This window comes from Pseudopipra pipra, chromosome 1 (assembly GCF_036250125.1).
Source record: "Pseudopipra pipra isolate bDixPip1 chromosome 1, bDixPip1.hap1, whole genome shotgun sequence".
In the NCBI taxonomy this organism is placed as follows: domain Eukaryota; kingdom Metazoa; phylum Chordata; class Aves; order Passeriformes; family Pipridae; genus Pseudopipra; species Pseudopipra pipra.
In genome coordinates this window covers 21376800-21398195 of record NC_087549.1, presented here as the reverse complement: position 1 = coordinate 21398195, position 21396 = coordinate 21376800, and the positions used below count along the sequence as shown (strand labels likewise).

Genomic DNA, 21396 nt, shown 5'->3' with positions numbered 1-21396 from the left:
GCATATATTAATGCTAACTGGGGATCCCACAGCTAAGGGAGCTTTAATGATTCATTTACTAATGGAGAGACCAGAATTTGTACATGCTACAAAGGTAAACAAACACATCTGCCAAGCATCTTCTTTCCTTGTGAGCCTCAACTAGCATAATTAATCAAAATCTGATGATTGCTCTGCATAAGGGATGTGTCATTTGTCTGACAGACTGAAGGGGAAGTGGAGAGAAGAAAACCACACATTTCAACTCCTTCTTTAGAAATGATGCCCTGATGTCCACAAACTCAATAATAGCTGACAACAAACATAACAGCTAGAATTCAGCATTTTACAAACACTGAATTGTATAAAATACAGCTGAAACTCTGGCATACTTCAAGAAATATGCACACAGAAGAGTTACACATATGTAAGCCTTTTACCGAACTCTTTTTTAAGATTAGCATTATTGTCATTATGCAAAAGTGAAACTTTCATTTTCTGGACCAAAAAGGCCTAGTTCACATGCAATTAAAAATAAAAAAGTGCTTTGTCAGCTTTATGAAAGCTTTAAGTATTTAAATGTTTACAGTTAAATAATGGTAAGATTTTGGAAACTGTAAAGTAATGTTACACAGCTGTCATTTCTAAGCACGCAAGTGAATTCTGTTAGCTGGGCAATTCAGAATTTATACTTCAGTTTGACCTGGATATTAAACTGAAAACTTTCTTTTCCGATTAACTTATTAAAAAACACTTCATCAGATACTGAAATATGGTTCTTTGGCTGACAAAAAAAAGCCTAACTATAAAAAAACCCAAACACTGAAGGAAAAAAAATAATTTTAAAAAAATTAATTTATTATTCATTTTGTCTACACAATTAAACCCTGGAAGAGCCATCTCCCAAACGGCTCTCTGCTTTTTAAAAAAAATTGTTGTTCTTCATGACAATTGAGATAAAGTACTAATCAGCACCAAAAGATAAAACTACAGTATTTTAACAGAAACAAGATTTCTTGTGCTCCTAACAGAGAAACACAGGCACATATACAATAAGCGACCACAAGGATGTGAAGGCTTCAAATTTTGATTTCTCTGCTCAGCAATAACAGCGTTCTATTACTTTCCCTTTGGCATATGCCTGTAACTCCACTACCACCCCTTTGGCAAAGCCCCATTTCTTTCTGTCAAGAGACAGCACTGGAGCAAGAGGAGGAAGGGAAGGACTCACATACAGCTCACTTATATATGCACGCTAGCTTTCAGTTTGCTACCAAATCTTCCCTATCTTCCCAAGGTGCGCCTGCAGTAGGTGTTGTGAATAGCACACTACCAGGTGGAAAACTCCCAGCTTTGCAGAAGGACCAGTGCAAGGAAAACACTCGGCAAGGGTGCTGGCTATCACCACTGCTGGTCCCCCACCGACTTCACAGCCGAGACGCAGTGTCCCTGGCCACTGCAAACTCCTCCACTCTTCCGATCCTCCGGATCCGGGGTGGGCAACAGACTCCGGAGAGGTCACCTCGGAACTCTCTAGGGGGCGGGTGCGAACGCTGCCCCCGGGGTGCGTTGCAGGCGCGGGAGCCGCTCGCACCGCTCTCGCCGTGCCCAGCTCTCCTCGTGCCCCGCAAGTCCAAGTGCCGGAGTTCCCAGGGCCCCGATCCGCTGCCGCTGCCGGGCGGCGGGAGCGCGGCACCGGCCGAGCGGCCCCGCGGCCCACCCGGGCGGCAGCTCCTCCCCGCACAGCCCGCCTGGGCCGAGCGGGACCCACCCGCGGCTCCGCGGCTCCCCCAGCCCCGGGGCCGGCTGTGCCCCCCTCCTCCGACGCGGGCCGCTCGCTCCGCCCGGGGGGAGACAATGGGCACGATGACTTCACCCTCCAGCAATGTGCGGACCAGCGGGGGACGCCGCCGACTTCCCCCTGGCCGCCGGGACACCCCCGGGCCGCGGCTCCCGGGCCCTCTCCCACCCGGGCTCGGGCCCCCGCCCAGAGGCGGCTCCGGCTCGGAGGCTCCGCTCCACCCCTCACCCGCCGCCACGCTCAGGGCGGCGGCCGCCGGCGGAGGCCCGAGCCGGGGGACGCCGCCACCGCCGGGCCCCTCGGCGCCGCCCGCCCCGCCGCGCACCCACCCCCGGTACCTGCGAGTCGGCGGGAGGAAGCGGCGCCGCTCCACCCGCCCGTGTCCGGCGCCGCGCAGGAAGCGCCTTAGTCCGTGTGTGCCTGTATCGGAGAGTGTGTGAGTGGGAACGGAGGGGGCGGTGCCGCCGGGGCGGGGCGGGGCGGCGCGGGGCCAGGGCCGGGGCCGGGGCCGGGGCTGGGGCTGCCCGTGGAGGGAGGCGGTGCCCGGGCCGTCGGTTTCCGCGACGCGCTGAGCTCAACGCGCACGGCGGTGCCGCCCCTCGCCCGCCCCCGGCGGGGCGGCCCCGGCGGGCGGGAGCGCTGCGGACCCGCCGTGGGGCCGGGGGTGCCTCTCCACTGCCCGCTCCGTGCTGAGCCCGACTCCGTGCTGAGCCCGGCTCCGTGCTGAGCCCGGCCCCGTGCGCGGGGCCGGCGGGGCGGGTGCGGTGGCCCTGCCGCGGTGGCGGGGGACGCTGCAGCGCCGCCGGCTTCAGCAGCAGCACGGAGTGCAGTGTTGTATATATGTACAGTTCCGTGGGCTTCGCGCTCATGGGAATGGAAGAGCGCGAGGCGAGGAGTGAACTATCGGGGCGTTTCAGTAGGGTTGTGCCGCTGATTAACTCACCAAGAAGGCAAAGCCCTGTTTCCGTGCTGTAAGATGCAGACCTTTCTTCTTTTCGCCCCCTTGCCATGTGAAACAGAACCCGCCTCAGAATTTGCCCAGAAGCCTTTCCTTCCTGCGTGGCCCTGTCCTGCATTTGGCTGCAGTCTGCCCCGGGCTGCCTCCGGCCGAGCTGTATGGCTCACCTGCCCTGGGTTCGGGTTTTCCGTCTCCTTTTGCTACCGACCTTCACGCCGTCTTCCCCGGGATTCCCTCTGTCTGCAGTGATACCGTAGCTGCTGCCCTCTCCCACAGCCTGCTCACTGCCCCTGACCTCCGGTTCTGGCCCGACTTCGAATCTTCTCTGACTAGTTTAAAGAATTATTTACATACACTAATACTGCATTGGATTTACGTCGAGTACTGTCTTTTTAAATTTGTTTATTTTTTCCTAGTTAATCATTCATACTATCTCATGTCATCTTGGAATTCTCTGGAACTGGAGTTAATCCTGTGCTTACGACTGGTGGTTCTTCCATTAAACTGGTATGAAACCTGAAAACTTAATCTGGAAAAAAGTTATTAATCACCCAACCTGCATATAACATGTGCAAAGATAGTAAAATGAATAAAATGTACGGTGCTTTTCCTGCAGGATTTGCAATGTACCATCTGTTAGAGGCTTGCAGGTACACTTACCCTTATTTATGTGCATAGTTCCATTTAAGTCAATAGGACTACTTCCAGTACATCACATTAAAAGTAAATACGAGTCATTCCATGGTGAGATACTTAATCTGAAATGACAGAATAGGCAATTACAACAAACAGGGAGGGGAAGTGGAAAATAAGGGTAACAACTATGAGATTATACTGGAATTTTGGCATGTTGCATACAAACCATGCCAGTTCCTTCTTTGCTTGTAAAAGCCAGCAGGTAGGTGAGTTGTTTAGACTCAGATATGGCAAACGTACATGACACTTAAGGCATGTAAGTGGTGCCATTGTATTCACCTGGGTAAGATATACAGAAATATATTACATAAACCACTTGCAGGGTGAAGTCTTGGCCGCTTTGTTATGTATAGGATTTTACACAGAGAAAGGGAACTAGTTCATAAAATTCAGGGAGAAAAAGGAAAGGCAAGAATGGAGGTGCGTGAAGGAAAGAAATAAACAGAGGAACAAAAAGATTAGCATATAGAATAGCATGGTATTTTTACTGAAATAGGAACAGCAAACCATTTACCAACTCAGATGTGCAGCTACCAATAAAACAGAAACCAGCAACAAGAAATGCAAAGCAATGCAGTAATGTGTTAGTTTCTAAATGTCCAGAGGGATTTAGCAAATTGGTACAAATGTTCTGAAATCTCTTGGCTAATGCTGGAGAACAGGAGGGAACGGGAGCCCAGGTGTTTTAAAATTCTGCACTGGGAGATTGAGCAGCCACTGTGGTGGTCAGATGGTTTTTCCTTGAAGCTGATGAGGGAAAAGGCAAACCTCCAGCCAGCCACCCTCCTGAGAGCTTGGCAGCAGAAAGGCCTGCAGCCAAGTAGGTGCTTTTCATCAGAAGTATTCGAAATAGTCAATTAACAAAATACAGAAAGCATGGGGAGGAAAGAGAATCTTTTCAGCACAAGCTGTACACCAAAACTGACAGTAGTTTGTTTTAGTATGTAGAGAAGATATGTTTGTTTGCTTGCTTGCTTGATTATTGTTGTAGAACACAATGACAAAGCGGTATTAAGGAAAAGTAGGGGCTGCTCAAACTCTGTAACAGAGGAAACGCCTCATGCACACTGCTTTTGGTGAGGCATACAAGATTCAAGAAAGCATACAAGCCTGCCTTTCCAAAATACTGTCCTGACAACGTCTAGGATTTGAACTTTCTGGGTATTTAATTCAGCTGCTGGCAGAAAAGTACAAAGTATTATATCAGAATACAAAAATACTGCCCTCCAAACAAAGTGCCTGGTATGTTCTAAGGAGACATAAGCACACACAACATGCTGTCAAAAATCATATCAACATGAAGAGAGGTGAGCAGACAGGGCTGAGGAAGGAAAATGCTTTTTCTATCAGTAGTAAGGAATGGAGAAAGGGTATGACATGAACAACCTCATCTTAATTTTGTGTATTCTTCTCATAATCTACGTTTGTATGGATTGCTGGCCTCAGTGAAGTTTCAATATTTACATATGAAACATTGATATTATGTATAAAACACTGCTATCTCATATGGTACTGTAAAATCCAGTGCCTTGGGCCAGAATTTAATGTGTTGGTGGTCTTTTGTATAAACTTAGGTTGGAAGAGTATCAAATATGATGGGTAAATGTCTCCATGTCTCTGATCCCACATCTGAGTCTTCCTTAGAAATCTTTATCTGAGTATTCAACCATCATCTTCAACATAAAATTGACAAATCCAAACTTTATTGTTGTATAGGTAATTTTAAATTTCCTGCAGCCTCTGTCATCATCTGGCCTCCAGGCCATCATTTTTAGGGGAAAAATTTATCCCCAACCTTTCCTCTTTTGACACATACATTTATGTCCTTGACCTTTCTTTCATCTTGTTCTGAAGAACACCCTTTGTTGGAGGATTCACTGCTCTCCTACGTTTTCCAGCTCAACTGTCTCACTGATTTATTTTTTTTCCTGGAGAGTTTATTTTTAGCACCCCTGATTTTACTGATCTGTCTTACAGTGTTGCCCCACAGATGGCTGCATTTGCACAAAAAGCATAGCAGAAGATTGATGTGGCAGCAGAAAGAAGTGGCATAGAGAAGGAAGAGAACTGTCTAGATCAATTTTGCTGCTGGAGAAAATGTAGTATGGAAATGCATTCTGACTTGCAACTAAAGAAGAAAGGATAAAAGCCTTTAATGAATTGAAATATCTGCAATACCCATTGATAGCAAAACATTCTTTAGACTGGGCATACAAAAATAGGCAATACTAATAAATATCACTGCATAACTGATAAATATTGTATATTAATGTAGCTAAGAGACAAATTGCATGGGACAGGAATAAGTGTTGAATATCGTCAGGTTTCTGTTTACCTGTTGTGAAAGATTATTTGTCGTGCACTGATTGCCATCAATTGTGTTGAGTGCAGTAGATAAAAAAAATAATGCAGATGCACCATGATGACAAGGCTAGGATAATGGATTAGTGTCAAATAGAGCTATCTAATGTAGATGCAGTCTCACTGATCCAAGCTACAAAGTGGAAAGGTACCGGTAAACAACGTGCAAGCTGAAAACTTTCCAAATTTTTTGGCATGTCATAAAACATTAAAGGTGAAGGCTTCCATAGCCATTTCAAACATCTCAGATATCTTCAAGTTACATCATCTGATCTAATCAGTTTCTGTAGTAGCCAATAAAGAAAAAGCAAAGGTAGAAAATTTACAATATACGGAACTACAGTTCCCAGAACATACCTACTGCATGAAAGAAAACCTCTTTAAATAAATTAAATAGGTTTATTTCCAGCCCCAAAGACAGAGAATAGAAATAGTTTGAGAAATCTAGGTGCCTGAATCCAAAAATGTTGCCCTTGAACATATATCAGATGTCACTCAGCTTATAAGTCTCCAAAAGTCTGAGAAAGACTGCAATATTAGCATAACATTTCTTGAATGCCTAAAACTCTACTCCTAAATGTAATATTTAAATTCTGGAGTTGAGGAGTTGCAGGATGCAGGAGTGATACCTGTGTATTTTCTTGGAATTAAGTGTCCTGACTTTTTAAAAGTCTGTTGGTTATCACTGTCAGTATCTTTAGGGAAACTTCAATTTGTTAGAAAAATAAATGAAAATCAGCTAAGAGTTATACTGTGAAAAGAAGCAGACTATCATTTCTGTTGCACAACACTGTCTCCATTCTAGTCCCCTGAACTTTCCTCCTCTGTTAGTCAGAACAGTCTGAAACTTCTCTTTTTCTGGGTTGAGAGGTTATTTGCTTATTCTCTGCCCAAAGGTGAAATTGTTTCTGGAAAGCTTGAGCAAGAATGTTTTTGCTCATTTTAAGTGTGAGAACAGTGGGGTAGGGGGAAATGTTGCATAAAGGTAAAAGTACTTGAGGGTTTTCTAAATAACTTTTTCATCATGATGAGGAGATGTGAAGAGATTAAAGTCATGATGGAAATAACCATGCTTCAGAAAGACCTATACGTTTTCTAAAGTTGGTCTCAAATCATTCAGAGGGTCCCTCAAGCAGCATATACAGTCCATCTTCAGCAGAGCCAGAGAGCATTTAGACTTGCCCTTCCCTGCTCTCTGGCTCTGCAGGGTAGGACTTGGCTGCAAGGACCTGTCCCCATCACCCAGCCCTAAGCCTGACAGCTGGAGGACACCAGGACAGCCCCAGCCCTGGACAGTCCCAGCCCTGGGTATCAGGCACCTGCATAGGGACTGGCTGAGGCCAGGCTGGGACATGAGCCTACAGGTGTGCCTGGCTCAGTGGGACCCATCTGGGGCAGGGGCTGATGGCTCCAGGGGTTTGAAATGGTGTCCTGGGCCATTGGCAGGGACCTCAGGGTCCCAACACATCCTTATGGAGAGACTCTATGTGGCTTTGCCATGGTAACTTCAAGAGGAGCTCACTGAAGCAGAGCTCTGGCAGGAGCATTGCTGTGTGCAGTCATACTGGAGGTGGAAAAGGACAGAGTTGGGGAGGAGTGGTTGCCTTTAGCCCCTGCATAGAGGGCACATGATTTCTGATGCAATGGCTAAGGCTGTGGGAGCCAACAGCAAGCAGCAATAGGACACAGAACCTCTGTGCAGGGAGAGCTTTCCAGAAGTGCGTCAACCCTCCTGGCTTCACTGGGGCAAACAGGCCATTTGTAGGGCAGAGTCACTTGATCTGCATGGGGAGCTGCAAACACAGCTCTGCCAGGTTGTCTGGCAATTCCTGCTTGCAATAAAATATCCTGCAGCCACTGTCAAGGGCTAGTAACAGCAATTTCCATGGTCAGGAGCACCCAACTCCAATAATCTCTCAAACACTTCCCAAGACTTCAAGCCTGTTTTGTGGCACAGAAAGGCCAGTGACTGCAGTGCCATGAGTTTACCCAGGAACGGTACATAATTAAATCTTTGACAGAGAGTTCTAAATAGTTTTGATTCATTCAGTAGGCAGCATACCAGGATGTGCCTAGATGGGCCATGATGCAACGTGACTGGAAGATAACTGCTGGTCTCAAATGTCCCTTCCATGTGCAAGAGAAGCATCTGAAGCAGCCAAAGGTTTTCAGTCTAGCCACCACTCAGGCTACAGAAAAGAACTGTCAATAAAGACCATTGAGGTACTGCCCCAAACCTTTGACAGAGTTTAGCTTGTCTACCAAGCTCCTTCATTGTGCAGTCTAAGCTGGTGCTCACAGAAATGCACTTATATCCAGGGCTGACCCCTAGTTCTTGACACCTCTTGCAGATATTTGGGCAGTTGCCTTTGGAGAACTGCCCCTGATTCTGCTCCCAGTAATGCTTCCAGAATGCAATCTGCAAGGGGTTGAGCCAAGACCCTACATCCATACACAAGGTTGCTGTGCTGGCCCTGAGGATAAAGATCTTCAGGAGCCATGTTCCAATGAGGACCTCAAGGACATCACAGCAGAGGAATGTCAAAAGAGCTATCTCCAGCAGTACTTTCATCAGATGCAGATCCAGCCCTGATGAGAATCTTTTCTCCTATATGTACAAGAAAGGAAACTGAGCTGGCAAATGAAGCAGTGAAACAGGTCTCCCAGGGAAGTGATAGAGTCACCATCCTGGAACATGGTTTAGTGGTGGAATTGGCAATTCTAGGTTAACGACTGGACTCGGTGATCTTAGAGGTCTTTTCCAACCTAAATGATTCTCTGATTCTCTTATCTATGAAGTGTTTGGGCTGAGACTTCAAGGGCAGACCCTGTGAGCTTCAGGCCTGGAGAGAGAGGAAGGGAGAACTTCCCACAAACTTCTTCCTTCTAGATTCCATAGCAGTCAGCCTGCACACTTAGGGGGCTTGTGAGGGGTGAGAAGGCCACAGGAGCTTTGTGCGAGTCCTTTCTTCTTTTAGTTTGCTTGAAAATCAACTTGCTTCATGAGTAAAGGGGCATTTTGAATAGCTTTTTCAACCTTTTAATATTTGTTTTGGAACGTGAAGTACTTCTCTCTACTTTCCAGCTTCTCTCTATATTCTTGAAGCCTTTGACAGCTCAATTTCCTCTCTGCACAGAGATGAACCAGTCAGCTTTACTTGGTGAAAGAACTGATGGGTTCTGGACCTATGAAAGGCAAGAAGTGAATCCACTGGGTTTATTGGTAAGGTCTAGGGTTTTTGATATCCATTAGCCATTTAGCTACATAGTTGGCAGAACATTCCTGGGAATATCTCAGATTGGCTACACACCATGGTACCCAGGAGAGGATCAGCTCTCTGCTAATGGTTGAAAATGGGCAATGGGTCTTTATCCATGACACCTTCCAACCCTCTGGATTGCCAACAACCTTCTGGATTATCTATGGGATGGTCCTCTGAACCACATCTTGCAGAGTCTTGTCCAGTTCAGTCTTTTTATTATGCCTAAAAACATAGCCCTAGAGAACATATTAAACAGTCAGTACACAGGGGACTTTATGTGCATTTCCATTAATGGCAAAGTGAGGAAAATGCTGTAACATGTTTTCTTCTCCCTGCTATCCAACATGGCCCCCAGGAGCTGGTCCTCCATCCAGCTTCACCTTTGCCATGCTTCAAGTGGAGTGCTACGACTCTTGGGTGGTGTGCTGACTGTGCCTGTCCTTCTCAAGAAGAAAACAGAATTGATTTAAAAAATATTTAACATATGTTTGAGGCCACAGTTGTTAATTTCTAGAACCAAGTGTTTTGAGTTAGCCTTCTACTTTTTTTTTTTGCATGCTAGAATTTGCCTACTGTACCAAAGTAATCAAGTCAGGAATCAGAGGATTTGGCTTCTCTGAGGACTGTGTCTGCCTCAAATTCTGCAGAAGATACTGTGTGTTGGTGTTGCTTTTTCGTTTTTTTTTTTTCCCTTGGCTTGTCTTCACAGGGTTTCTTTCCCTTGATTCCTTTCTATTTTTGCATTAGATCAGCGAAACACATGACACCTAAGACTTCACTCACTGTGCCCCCTGCTCCACCCCCTGCACTCAATTCTGTCCAAGATATACGGACAGAGATTTCCTCTCACCCCAAGGGTAATGAGTCACAAAGTCTGGATGATTAGAAGGAAGGGTTAGGGTTTCACCTGCCTTTTGGGAGATCATTTTCTCCCTCAGATACCATTCCTAATCCTACACTCACTGCAGATTGCACTGTATCACAAGACTGGCAGAAGTGAATCCTCTCTGGAGACTGCAGTGCTATGCATTGCTTTATGGAAGGTGTTTCTGCACCACATGTATCCCTAAAGGGTTGGAACTGACACTTGACATTGAAACTTGTTTAATATTTTTTTTTGTTTCAAGTTTCGATAAAGTTTAACCACTGAGATAATCCAGGTTTCTGTTTGAAGCAACAGAAGGGCAGCCATACTGCTCAGTGAGCAGGCTCTCTGGTGTTGTGGGGTTTATCTGTAGTGCAGGCTGTGTAGACACATTTGGGCTAACTCTACATGGGTTCAGCTGGCTGTGAAAGCACAGAGCTCAGTGAAGAACAACAGCTCACCAGCCTTCCAGGCCGAGAATTGCTCTGTGCTGTTGCAGCATTAGTGCTGACACTGAGTTCATTGAGATCTTGAGATCCTACTCTTGCCACTGCTGCTTGATTTTTTTTTGTCCTTTGCTTCTCTAGGGATTGCTGTGATTATGAGATTTGGTATAAAATTATTCTCTGCAACAGTAACTGGCAACACACATCTGTGCTTATGTGAAGGTCTTTCTGCTATGTCAGGAGTGTGTTTCAAGCTTTAGGTCATCCCAGTTCACCACCTAATTACCTGTCAGGTCTGGGCCATGCAATATAGAATCTGATGTTACTAGTGACTGGAATTCATTATTGTGCCCAGATACTTAGCTGACATATAGAAAAGGCTGGATGAGTTTATGATCAATAAGGAATTCCCATAACTACAGAGCTGTAGAATACGATAAGCAAATGATGTAATCTACTAACCACTGACCAGGGAAGAATTTGTACTGCCACACATGTATTCAGTCTTCAGAGTAGAGCAATTCCTCTGAAGCTTCTGATATTGCCTGTTACTAGAGACAGGGCTCAGTGGAGTAATTACCTTAGTCATGACGACAGCTACTCCAATGCCATCAATGGAAATCCTTTTCATAGTGCTGAATTACAGCTTGACAGCAGCGATCTCATGACACACTCCTTCTGATTCCCCACCTGCATTATGACAAATGTTTTGCTTGGTTGCATGAAAATAATATCACTGCCTAAGAGGTAGACAAAATGACAATGAACTTATTTTTATGAAATCTTTGGATTCTTTGCCATCTCCTATTTGCTTTCTGTATTTTTTTTGTTTTCCCTTTTGAGGGATTCTACATTTATTGGAACAATCTTTTAATTGCTTGCAACTTCCCATTGCTCTGGTGTGATTGCTTTCCTGTATGCAATTTCTTTCTATGTGCTACTAGAAATTAGAAACTGGTGTCACCATTAACATTTTACTAAATTGTAATTGCCACCAGTGAAACACCTCTCCACCCCAAAAGTGAGTTTAACATAGTTATCAAAGGTTTGGAGGGATGCTTGCTCCTTTTAGTTTTGTTGACAAAAAAGGAAAAAGTCTCCAGCTCACAAATTGGCTTCCTATCATCTGTTATAGGAATGCATGAAGGCTAATTTTTTAAAATTAATTTTTTTCTTACCATGGTAAGACAAAACATTTGGAGCCTGAGCACCTGAATTAGAACATGAAGGATGTACCCTAAAGTTCTGAAGAATGGAGATACTTAAACAGTTTATATTCTGACACTGAAGACATAGGTAAGTGTAAACATTTTATCATAAATCCAAGGCAGGCCATTTTCCCATGACATACTGTAGCCTCATGTCAGCTGGTCTAAGAAGAACACATATGAATCACCTTCTGGCTGCATCTGTCTGTCTTCTTTCAGTGTAGAGAAAGCACAGATTATGATCTTAGATTCATCCTTACCATTTGAACAGTTAAGATTAGGTAAGATGAATTCTTCCCCCAAGTTAGCCAAATGTCGGAAAAGATATCAAATGTTCCTTTCTTCCTTCCTCCACAGCATTATTAAAAATCTAGATAGTGATTCTTGCATAATTATTTGGTATAATAAATGCTCATACTTAAAAAAAAAGTACTAAGTTTAGTCAGTGATGATAGCTTATATAGCTTAATTTGCAAATAAACTCTTATCTCATTTGTCAGATCCTTAAACAAATTTTTCCAAAGCTGGAGGATTCTGTCAGCCAGACCACAACAGGCAACTGGAGGAAAGCAGTGAGGGCTCTTTGCAAGGATTTTTTTTTTTTCTGTGTAAAGATGTGAGGTAGCCAGTTGGTAGCTTTTATTCTTCTTTATTCCATATGAAACCTTGATTTAGTGCTTCTGCAGTACCAGGGATGTGTAAGGGTCAAGCCAAGGGACTTGTACAGCCAGGTCACTCAGTCACTGAGCGTGCCCCATGTGGGCTTTAAGTATGTCAGGACTACTGGAGGGTTAGAATAAGGAGAATGAGAAAGTGCAAGATCACAGGTCTTTGCACCATCCTGAACTGTCATTTTTACCCTTTTCATAGAATCACCCTCAATACTGATAGGTTAGGAAGAGCCCAGAAAGGCTCTCAATGCTGTGCCCATGATGGCCTGCCTTCTTTTTCTTGTACTGCTAAACAAAATACAGGATTCATAAATAGAAACGCTGAATATAGACTGCAGGAGATTATTTTAGCACAGTATGAAGACACGATGCCAGTAAACCTGTAATTTGAATATATATTTTTGTTGCAAGATCTAGTGTTCTGTGTTACACAGAGACACACAAAAATGTAACAAGGGCAATGAGGCTGTCAGCTGTGGCCATCTCAGTAGTATTGCAGAATTCTGAAGATGACAAAATGCTGCATTCAGTTGAGTAATCAATTTAAGCAGAATGCTTAGAGAAAATAGGTTGTTATCTACAGAAAAGGGGAAGTTAAGGGCAAGTGGAACTTCACTAAAGTATGCCCTGTGTTAGAGAAAAGAGAGAAGTTCTAAGCCACAAATGGAGTTGAGCTTAATCAAGCTGAGCAATTAAACTTGTTGAGCTAGTTAAATTGCAAGAAGAGTAATCCATTATACCTAAATATTAAGTTTCCTGAAACTGAAAGAGATACCAGCAGAATATAAGGTACTTACCAATGTCAAAGAAATAGTCACAATAATTCATGTATAGAATGAAGTAGCAGCGCAACAAGAAAACCATATATAATGTTTTTAAAAAAGTTTGGCAAATCTTGGGGCATCCAAACTGACTAGTGCTCTTATTGCTAAAGGAAAGCAGCTATATGTACCTTCTGGCCATTTTCCATTTCAAATTCATCCTTATTGACCAAGGATCTCTTCACATTATAATGTTTCAATGGGCAATTTTTTGATCAATAAACAAAACTTCTTATTTGGTAGATATCTAATCCTAGTGTCATTCTCTAGAGCCAGGTAAATGTAAGACAGTTTAAAAATAGCTGTATGGAAGAAAACTCTTTCCTTCTCTCATATGGACAGATAGGCTTGGAGTTGTTGATGAGATTTACTTTCCTTTGGGAAATACGTGAAGCTTTTTCAACTGGCTTGGCCGGAGTGTGCTGGAGCACAGCCCTGCAATGTACCCCCAGTTCTCTGCAGGTTACTCACTTCCTCAACTCTTCAGTCCATTCCTTTTTAATGAGATTATTTTCCCTTAATGTTTTGCAGGCTTTTCCTGTCCCTTCTTGTTTTTCAGTGGAGTAATCATACTTACTAATATCTTGTCCAAAAAGCCGAAGACAGCTTTGAAAATATTGCATGCTGTGGGCTTTTATTTGTCTCCTGTTTGCACCTGCCTTTAGACTATAATTAGAAAATTTCAGAAAAAAACCACCATAACTTAACACATATAATACTCTACTAAATATTTTTCCTGGCACAGCTCAAGCTGGTGTCTTAGTGTCAGTGCACAGAGCAAGAGTGAGACCAATTCTTTTCAATCTGTCTAGAAATTTCCAACTGTGACCTATGGAGAACTGCCTGGTGGTCCCCACAGTCTTGTTTGATCATGTGTTGCTGGCTACTCATCTTTTCCAGCTGCAAGCTTCTAGTAAAAGCAGGGGGGAAATGGTATTCCACAGAAGTAATGAGTACAGCTGCTCCAGGGATATTATGTGAATGTGTACCGGAGAAAAGATGATCTCCACAACCCTGGAAGCAGGGGAGACAGAATTTGCAAGACAGTCTCTCTGTTGACCTGTGATCTACCATATGGAAAAGTTGGACATTTCAGTGGGCTTTTATATCCTAGTTTGATTACCTCTTCATAGTCATTCTTTGCCCTCATCTTTCTCCCTACAGTTACAATATACTGTCATAAAGTACTTTTCCTCCAGATCTAGATTCCTGGAATGTACATGTAGGATAAGATCCTTAGCTCCTGAGGATAAGGATCTTATCCCATTCCTTTGCCAATGCAGGGCTTTTTAATACTCCTACTCTTAATCTAATTAGTTCTCCAGTCCAGTTTAAAATTTTCTCAGTCGATGCAGAATTCAATCAGAACTGTAGGCTGCATGAATAGGCCTAGCCAAATGGGAATTTGCTCTGACTAAAGGTCAGGTTTGGCCTCTGAAGAACTGTGTAGTAATGAGTGTTTGGTTCCCTTGAAAATTGCAATTGTATGGAAATGTCACAAGAATACATGTATCTTTATTTAAAGAACTGGTGGTTTTTTCTTCTGGGTTGCTTAAAGCCACATGACTGAGGTATTTTACAGTACAGCTGTTACAGATGACTGATATAATCTCCTTTACAATCAAAAAGGAGCATGGAAAGTAAGTGACCTTCAGATAAGAGAAACTCAGTTGAAACTGCGCTTAGGCTTGTTTTTTGTTGGGTTTTTTTTTGTTCAGAAGGCGACTTGGGTCAAATCTTGCCCTCACACCCATGAGACCACATTACAGCCTGGTAGAGTTGAGGGGCTCAGCCTGCCTCCACACACAGCCCTCTGAGGGGCTCAGCCTCCTGACACCCCACTCACTGAGCACTGAAGTCAGGGAGATCCCCTTCCATACTACAGCCCCTTTCATGCTACTCAGTTGGTGTCCCACAATAAATTCAAGGTCCTATTTAATGAAATTCTCTCTGTATTTATCTACTGACCCCAGTATGTCCTTAGGGCTACAAGAGATTGATTTTATCTAAAATAAAACAGAGAAGAGAGACTCAAGTAGCTACGACTGATGAGCAAATAGCTTTTATTCCAAAAGAAAACACGATGTGAAAAAAGTACCCTTTGGAGAGAGGATTGCAGAGGCGTATCCGTGGATGTTCACACTCAGCATGGCATTTACTGTACCCTTTGGACAATTACCACCTCCAGACGTAACCCAGGGCTGCTGAGCTGATACAATGGCTCTCCCACCACGGAGGATGCCAGTGAGATTCAATGTACCACTGAAGGGGCAATGTCTTTGTGATGCGCTGCCAGAGCAGAGCTGTGGCCAGCCTCAGCCTTGTCTCAGCACTGCTCTTCCCTCTCATCCCAGCACCATTCTCTCTCCAGAGCACAATCCTAACTTCTTGCTAGTTCTGAGCAGCAGACACTTTTGATGCCAGACCAAATACTTGCTAACAGTGTGAGCAGGTCCTATGAAACAGTCCTAACTCCAGTGAAGGACACGTAGGGCACCTTACTGCAGTTCAGCTTCTCCTTGTAAATGACTGTGTAGAAAGGAACCTTTTGGAAAGGAAATGAAAGGAGCGAGGTGGATGGCCAGGGAGAGATGCTGGGGTCAGACAGGGAGATATGGTGTATTATATCCTAGGAAGAATATAATCAAAACTTCTGGGAGGGAGCATGCTTCTGGTGTAGTGCTCTCTTCCTCCAAAATGTGATTGTGTGGATGCAACAGGAGTCAGTGAACAGCTCTGCTTATTGTGTGACTTATTTCAGCCCAGCACAGATTCAGGGTAGAATTACCTACACACTCAATATTCCGATTTTGAAATATTCTTTTAATTCCAGAACCATAAAGACTGGAGATTTTACAGTTTTGAAAATGAAAGAGAACTGTACAGTAACTTGCAGACACACATAATAGCTTTTTACAGGAGGTTATAGACAATTTTCTCACTACAGTTAAGCTGTAATGAATGTAAAAAAAACTCACACCAGGAGGCAAAAAAGGGAGGAGGAAGAAAAAAACCAAAAAGCTGTTTACTTTTAAAGGCCTGTTGGCAACTAATACAAAATCAAAATTTAAGGTTTGAAAAACAAGACATTTTACCAGGCAAAACCTAATGAAGCTGATTTTTAAATCAACAACTTAGGACAATTACATTGATTGCAAGAGCAATTTGGGTAATTACATGTGGAAATGACCATAATTAGTCAGAAATGAGCAAGAACCTTGCAAATGTTCCCATATACAAGATTTTCTTCATCTTTCTATGAGACGTTCAGTGCTCAGTACAAGCTTCATTCTTTAAGCCAATAAAAAGATGTGGTGCCATATGTTCGTGAATGATGACTCATAATCTGGATACCCCAAAACTTTGGGGACAGTTCTGAATTGTTACATGTATCCGTTGGCATTTTTGGGGGAAAGACCCCTGTCTGTTGTTACAGTAGCAGTGCCCAAGACACAGGGAGCTGCATTTTGTTATGCAAATGTGGAGGGGGAGGAATCATGCATTTTGTATAGAAGTTCTGCCTGGCATCATGTCAAAAAGTTAATTCCAGTATGGTCAGAAGAACAAAGAACAATTTTAGGAAGGGTTTGATATTTTATTCATATTTAGATTAAGTCCAGAGAGATGATGAGAATGTTAATTGGTCTCCCTGAAGAGACAGACGTTCTCACCAACTAGAAAAATCAACTGAAGCAATTGGGTCTTTTTTCTTCATTATTCATTTTTTCCCTTTTAATCTTCACTATGCAAAGCTAAAGAGAAGCCGAAGAAAGCCAAGCCAAATGGCGAGAAAATGAGCACATGAACTGCAGAGACTTTAACTGATTAAGAGATTTGTGAACAGCAGGGACAATAATCAAAGCAGGTCCTATCCTTCTGAATAGAAATGAGTTTGCTAGGACCTTTCATAATTGTTTATGACCTACTATTGTTGTTATCATTATAGATCTCTAGAGAAAGAGGAAAGTAGCTGATGTAAATTTATAGCAACTTTAGAGATAAAATGGTGACTCTGTAGAAACTTTTGCTGTTAAAAAGCCTCATTGAATGGTTGTAAAAATCTTCTCTGTTTAAACAAATGGTCCTGGTGATAAAGGCTTTCCAGCAGAATGCTCAAAAGAACAGTCCAAAGTGACTATCACCATAAAACTCAGCATACTGCCAGAAGAGTTGTGTTTTTGACAAAACTCACCTCATTGTTAATCAACATAGTGAAATTTCTCTGTAGAATTCATCCACGGTCCAGCTGGAATACAATGAAATAGATTAGCTTTAAAGCTCAAACCAAGGGGTGGCAAAACCATGGGGGACTGTGCTGAAGCCCTGTTTTTGAGCTCTGACAGGCTATCTCCTAGATTGATAGCAATTTTCCAATGTTCAGTGTTATTTCAGTTGGCTATAGTGCTCTTGTTTCCTGGTGTTGTTCCATCTCTGTTAATGTTTTATATCTGTCTTTGGACTGTTTTTTCCACTGAGCTCTCCTGCTTCCTTAGCACTGCTGCAAAACATGGTGCAGGAGCCTAGTAGATGTTTTTGGGGACTGTTGACTTTGCTAGGACCTGATGCCCCGCTCTATCCCACCATGTCTGACCTGTCCTGTCCTAGTCCTGGTAGCCTGAGGAAGAAGAGTAGCCATGTCATAATGTGAAACACATCCTTTTGTTATTATACTAGAGGGCAAACCAACCCCACATGAGTAGGGTGAGTAGTAACACTACCTGCTTTTGCCATCTTGAGGTAAAGAAATCATGGACAAGGGAAAGGAGCAGGCAGGGGAATTGCTGCCCTTCCCACTCATGGCTGAATTGTTGCAGAATGGCATCAGTGGAAGCAGAGCAGCTTGCAGGGGGCTGGGGAGAATGACATCTCTGATTAGCCTGCCCTAAGCAGTGGGGAGTAGTGGCTATCTGGCCAAACAGGCCTCCACCAAGAGACAAATCCTTGTTCATCTGGGGCAGTGGCATGACTGCTTGTCTTTGGGAAGCTTTTTCTGCACTTCAGCTCTCCTGCCCAAAAAATTCCTGTTTGGTCAAGTCCATCTGTTTGATTTCCCTTTGAAAATGTGACATGCTGAGCATTTGGGTAGGTTGAGGATGGTTTCCCTCAGAGGCTGGCTGGAGGCTTGAGCTGATGTTTCCTTTATCTGAGAGGAGAGTGAGCCTGGCAGATGGGTAACATGATGCTAGTCTCAGAAAAGGAAATATTTCCAAAAGAATTGCGTGTGGTGGGAGACTGTGTTTGATGGTGTCACAAGCTCAAGCTGGTAATGTATCCTTGTCCTGTCCTGTCCTCTTCTTTCCTGTTCTACCCTGCTTCTTATGTTGTAGCTAACAGCACAGTTTCTGAAGAGGAAGAAAATACAGCATTGTTTTAGTGAGGAAGCAGTAAATTCCCTTGTGTATGTCTTGAGCTGTGACGATCCACAGAACAGTATAAATTTGGGCTTAATTTGTTTCTGGCTTCTGCTATTAGAGGAATGAGTTCAACTAAATTTTTTCACCTCGGTAGGACATGATACCAGATGAGAGTTTTCTATGGATGCCACTTAAATGTATAGTAAGTTGGGATATAATATTCTGATCTAAGTAAAGAAATATTAATTTAACAGGCAATGCTTTGTTTATCATTTCAGGAAACGAGTGGATCAGAGCTTCATCTGGTCTGTGAGTGCATGACTCCATCAAAGAGCTATTATGGCACATACCAACAAAGGGGCTGGCTTCAGGGCTAAAATTGCTTTGGGTCCATATTATCTATTCTTACTTTGCAAATGAAATGAGTCTGCTTGTAAAGTAAATATCCATCACGTTCCATGAAATAGTTGGGAAGCAGCGATGTCTGTCTGAAATGAGCCCCAATGTAACTCAGTTTCATATGCAGGTGTCAATAGCTCTTTTATGGGCTGCTTGGGATACATCGGATGTATATCAGATATAATTATCCTCTTCTGTTAAAGTGCCACTGAATCTGGCCCAGTTTAAAACTCAGCCCCTGCCTAGTCTACAGTGATAATTTTCATCACTTCCTTTGGCCAACTTTCATAACCTGGAGAGGTTCAATTGCAGTTAGCTGCAATAGTGTAAAATTAATTACTTTTGTATATTCCTGTGCTGTAAGCACTGGATGCAGCTACTGTGCTGTAATATTAGATTAAACTGTGTACATTATTAGCTTTATCAATGATTCATTACAATCTTAATGCCAACCAAAAGGACACAGAGTACCCATTTACCAGTGCACCTCTGGCAAACACTGCAACACATACAGGTGCTTTCTTTGGAACAGCCTTTATCAAGGATATAAAGTAATAGAAATTTTCTGAGTTCAGTACATGTGTTTCAAGTATATTACATCTGAAATAGGAAAAAAACCCCTACATTTAAATTAAGACTTAAAGCAAGATCCTTAAGATGAGACTCTGAACCATGTATTCCAGGCAGCCAGGTTTAATACAAAATCTGTGTGACAGCAGTCAACTGTAGACTGAGAACTAGACAGTTTGTAACACTGATGGATGATTGTGCTCATGTCAGTCTGTGGCTGGAGCCACTGAATGCAACTGTGAAATAAACTTGATTATGGAAACAGAGACTCGTAAAGACTCGCAGAGGCATGTGGCATGCGAGCAACTGCCTCCTCTTAACCATCCCTTTCTTGTCTTCCCCCATGTTTTGGAAGGTACTGTCTCCTTAATTCGTTGATCCATTTGTTTCCTCCACAGAAAAGTCGTTCCTCTTTCACTCACCCCTTCACAGCAGGCCCTGAAGGAAGGGTAGGCGCTTGGAGTGCTCTTAATATGTAGAGAAATGCTAACCCATAACAGAATAAGAACAGGGGAATTTTTCTCTTCCTTTCCCTTTTGGGCCAGGATGAGAAGGGGTATTTCAAAGAGCTGACTTTAGCTGGTACAGATGCAGTTCACAATTTCAAGGCTTCCCAGTCCTTTTGAAAGCTGAGGCATTGGCCTGTGATATGCACACTTGTCAACAACTGTATATTCATTCCTGTGGGCTTGAATCAAATCCTACTATGCCCTAGTTTGTCACTGGTATAACCACTGATTTCAGTTAAATTAGTCTTTATTTACACTGGTGAGTATGAAGAAAGGCAGGTTTGCTAAGTGCAGCAGATCACAGAAACCAGTCTTTTTCTTCAAGGGAGGCATTAGTCACCGCTGCAGGCACTTTGATTTGTTAGTCTGTACACAGCACAAGCTTTCAAGAAAGCAAAAGAGTATTTGTATGGATTTCCTGGGATGTTCAGCACTCTTGTAAACCCTTGTGTTGGTTTTGGTAAGGTTCATGAAAATAGGTAATTGTCTGCTTAAAAAATGAATCAATGGAACTTCAGAAACAAACTCCACCAGGGGTTAGAAGCAAGGGTTGCTGCGTGTGAGACTGACAAGGAAATACCTGTGTCCCAAGAACAGCCCATAGATGTTTGCAGGGCATCTTTGTTAGGACCTGAAGGATGGGAGTAGTGCCATGTGTCTCAATATGCACTTATGATAACTATTACTCACTGGTAGCCATTTGAATGTGCCTTATAGAGCTCAAAGTCCTTCTAAGAAAATAAATAATTATTAAAGACAACAATTATATTACTGGGACCTTTGGAGCCCTGCTGGGGTCCTCTGACCCAGGACCAGGAGACTCAGTAAACTATGGGTAAGAAAATTAAACTTCCAGTGATTAGGTTTCATTTCACTGTAGATAAAACTGTATCTCTACTGGAAAATGTTTAGGGTTTAATAACTCAAAAATAACTGAAAACTACTGAGTACTACTTTTGCCATTTGCAGATGGCATTATATAACTAATAAATCTAAATCATCAGTGTCAGCTATTTAGTCCAAATGAACAGAATCTTATAGTGGCTGAGGTTGGCAGGGACCTCTGGAGGTCATCTGGTCCAAGCCCCTTGCTCAGCCTCAGAGCTAGTTGCCCAGGACTGTGTCCAGATGGCTTGTGAGTCTCTCCAAGGATGGGAACTCTATAACCTCCCTGGTCAGCCTGAGCCAGTGCTTGGTCACCCTCACAGTGAAAAAGTGTTTTCTTATGTTAAAACCCATAGACTTAGTCTCAATTTTCATGTGATGCACATACAAATACTTTTGGAAAGTGAAAAAATCAAGTTTTGCTCTTCTTCCTTCAAACTGAGTAAGCAAAATGGACAATCTCTACAAAAAGACAAGTAAATAGATGAAATTGAAAAATAATTTCCCATTAAAATGCTTCTTTTTTCAGCCAAACCTAATTAGAAAGGTAATTTCCTAGAAGCTTTCAAAAATTTTCCCATTTCTTTCACATATATTTTTGCAGTATCAC

At 43.1% G+C, this 21396-nt stretch overlaps 2 protein-coding genes across 6 annotated transcripts in view; one reads left to right on the top strand and one right to left on the bottom strand.

The window, feature by feature from the left end:
* RNF19A (ring finger protein 19A, RBR E3 ubiquitin protein ligase) overlaps nucleotides 1–2256 on the bottom strand; it is a 54679-nt gene extending 52423 nt beyond the window's left edge. For 2 of the 5 annotated variants that reach the window (XM_064647536.1, XM_064647564.1), the window contains exon 1: nucleotides 2119–2256. The gene's annotated coding sequence lies outside the window, so the exon portion shown is untranslated. The other 3 variants (XM_064647556.1, XM_064647545.1, XM_064647551.1) reach the window with 3 other exon arrangements.
* LOC135406002 (proline-rich protein 2-like) lies at nucleotides 1228–19668 on the top strand. The gene is made up of 3 exons (XM_064640517.1): nucleotides 1228–2216; nucleotides 3155–3245; nucleotides 18702–19668. Exons 1-2 carry the CDS (start codon nucleotides 1228–1230, stop codon nucleotides 3156–3158), a joined length of 993 nt encoding a protein of 330 aa, XP_064496587.1. The 3' UTR covers nucleotides 3159–3245; nucleotides 18702–19668.
* Nucleotides 19669–21396: the final 1728 nt, after the last annotated feature.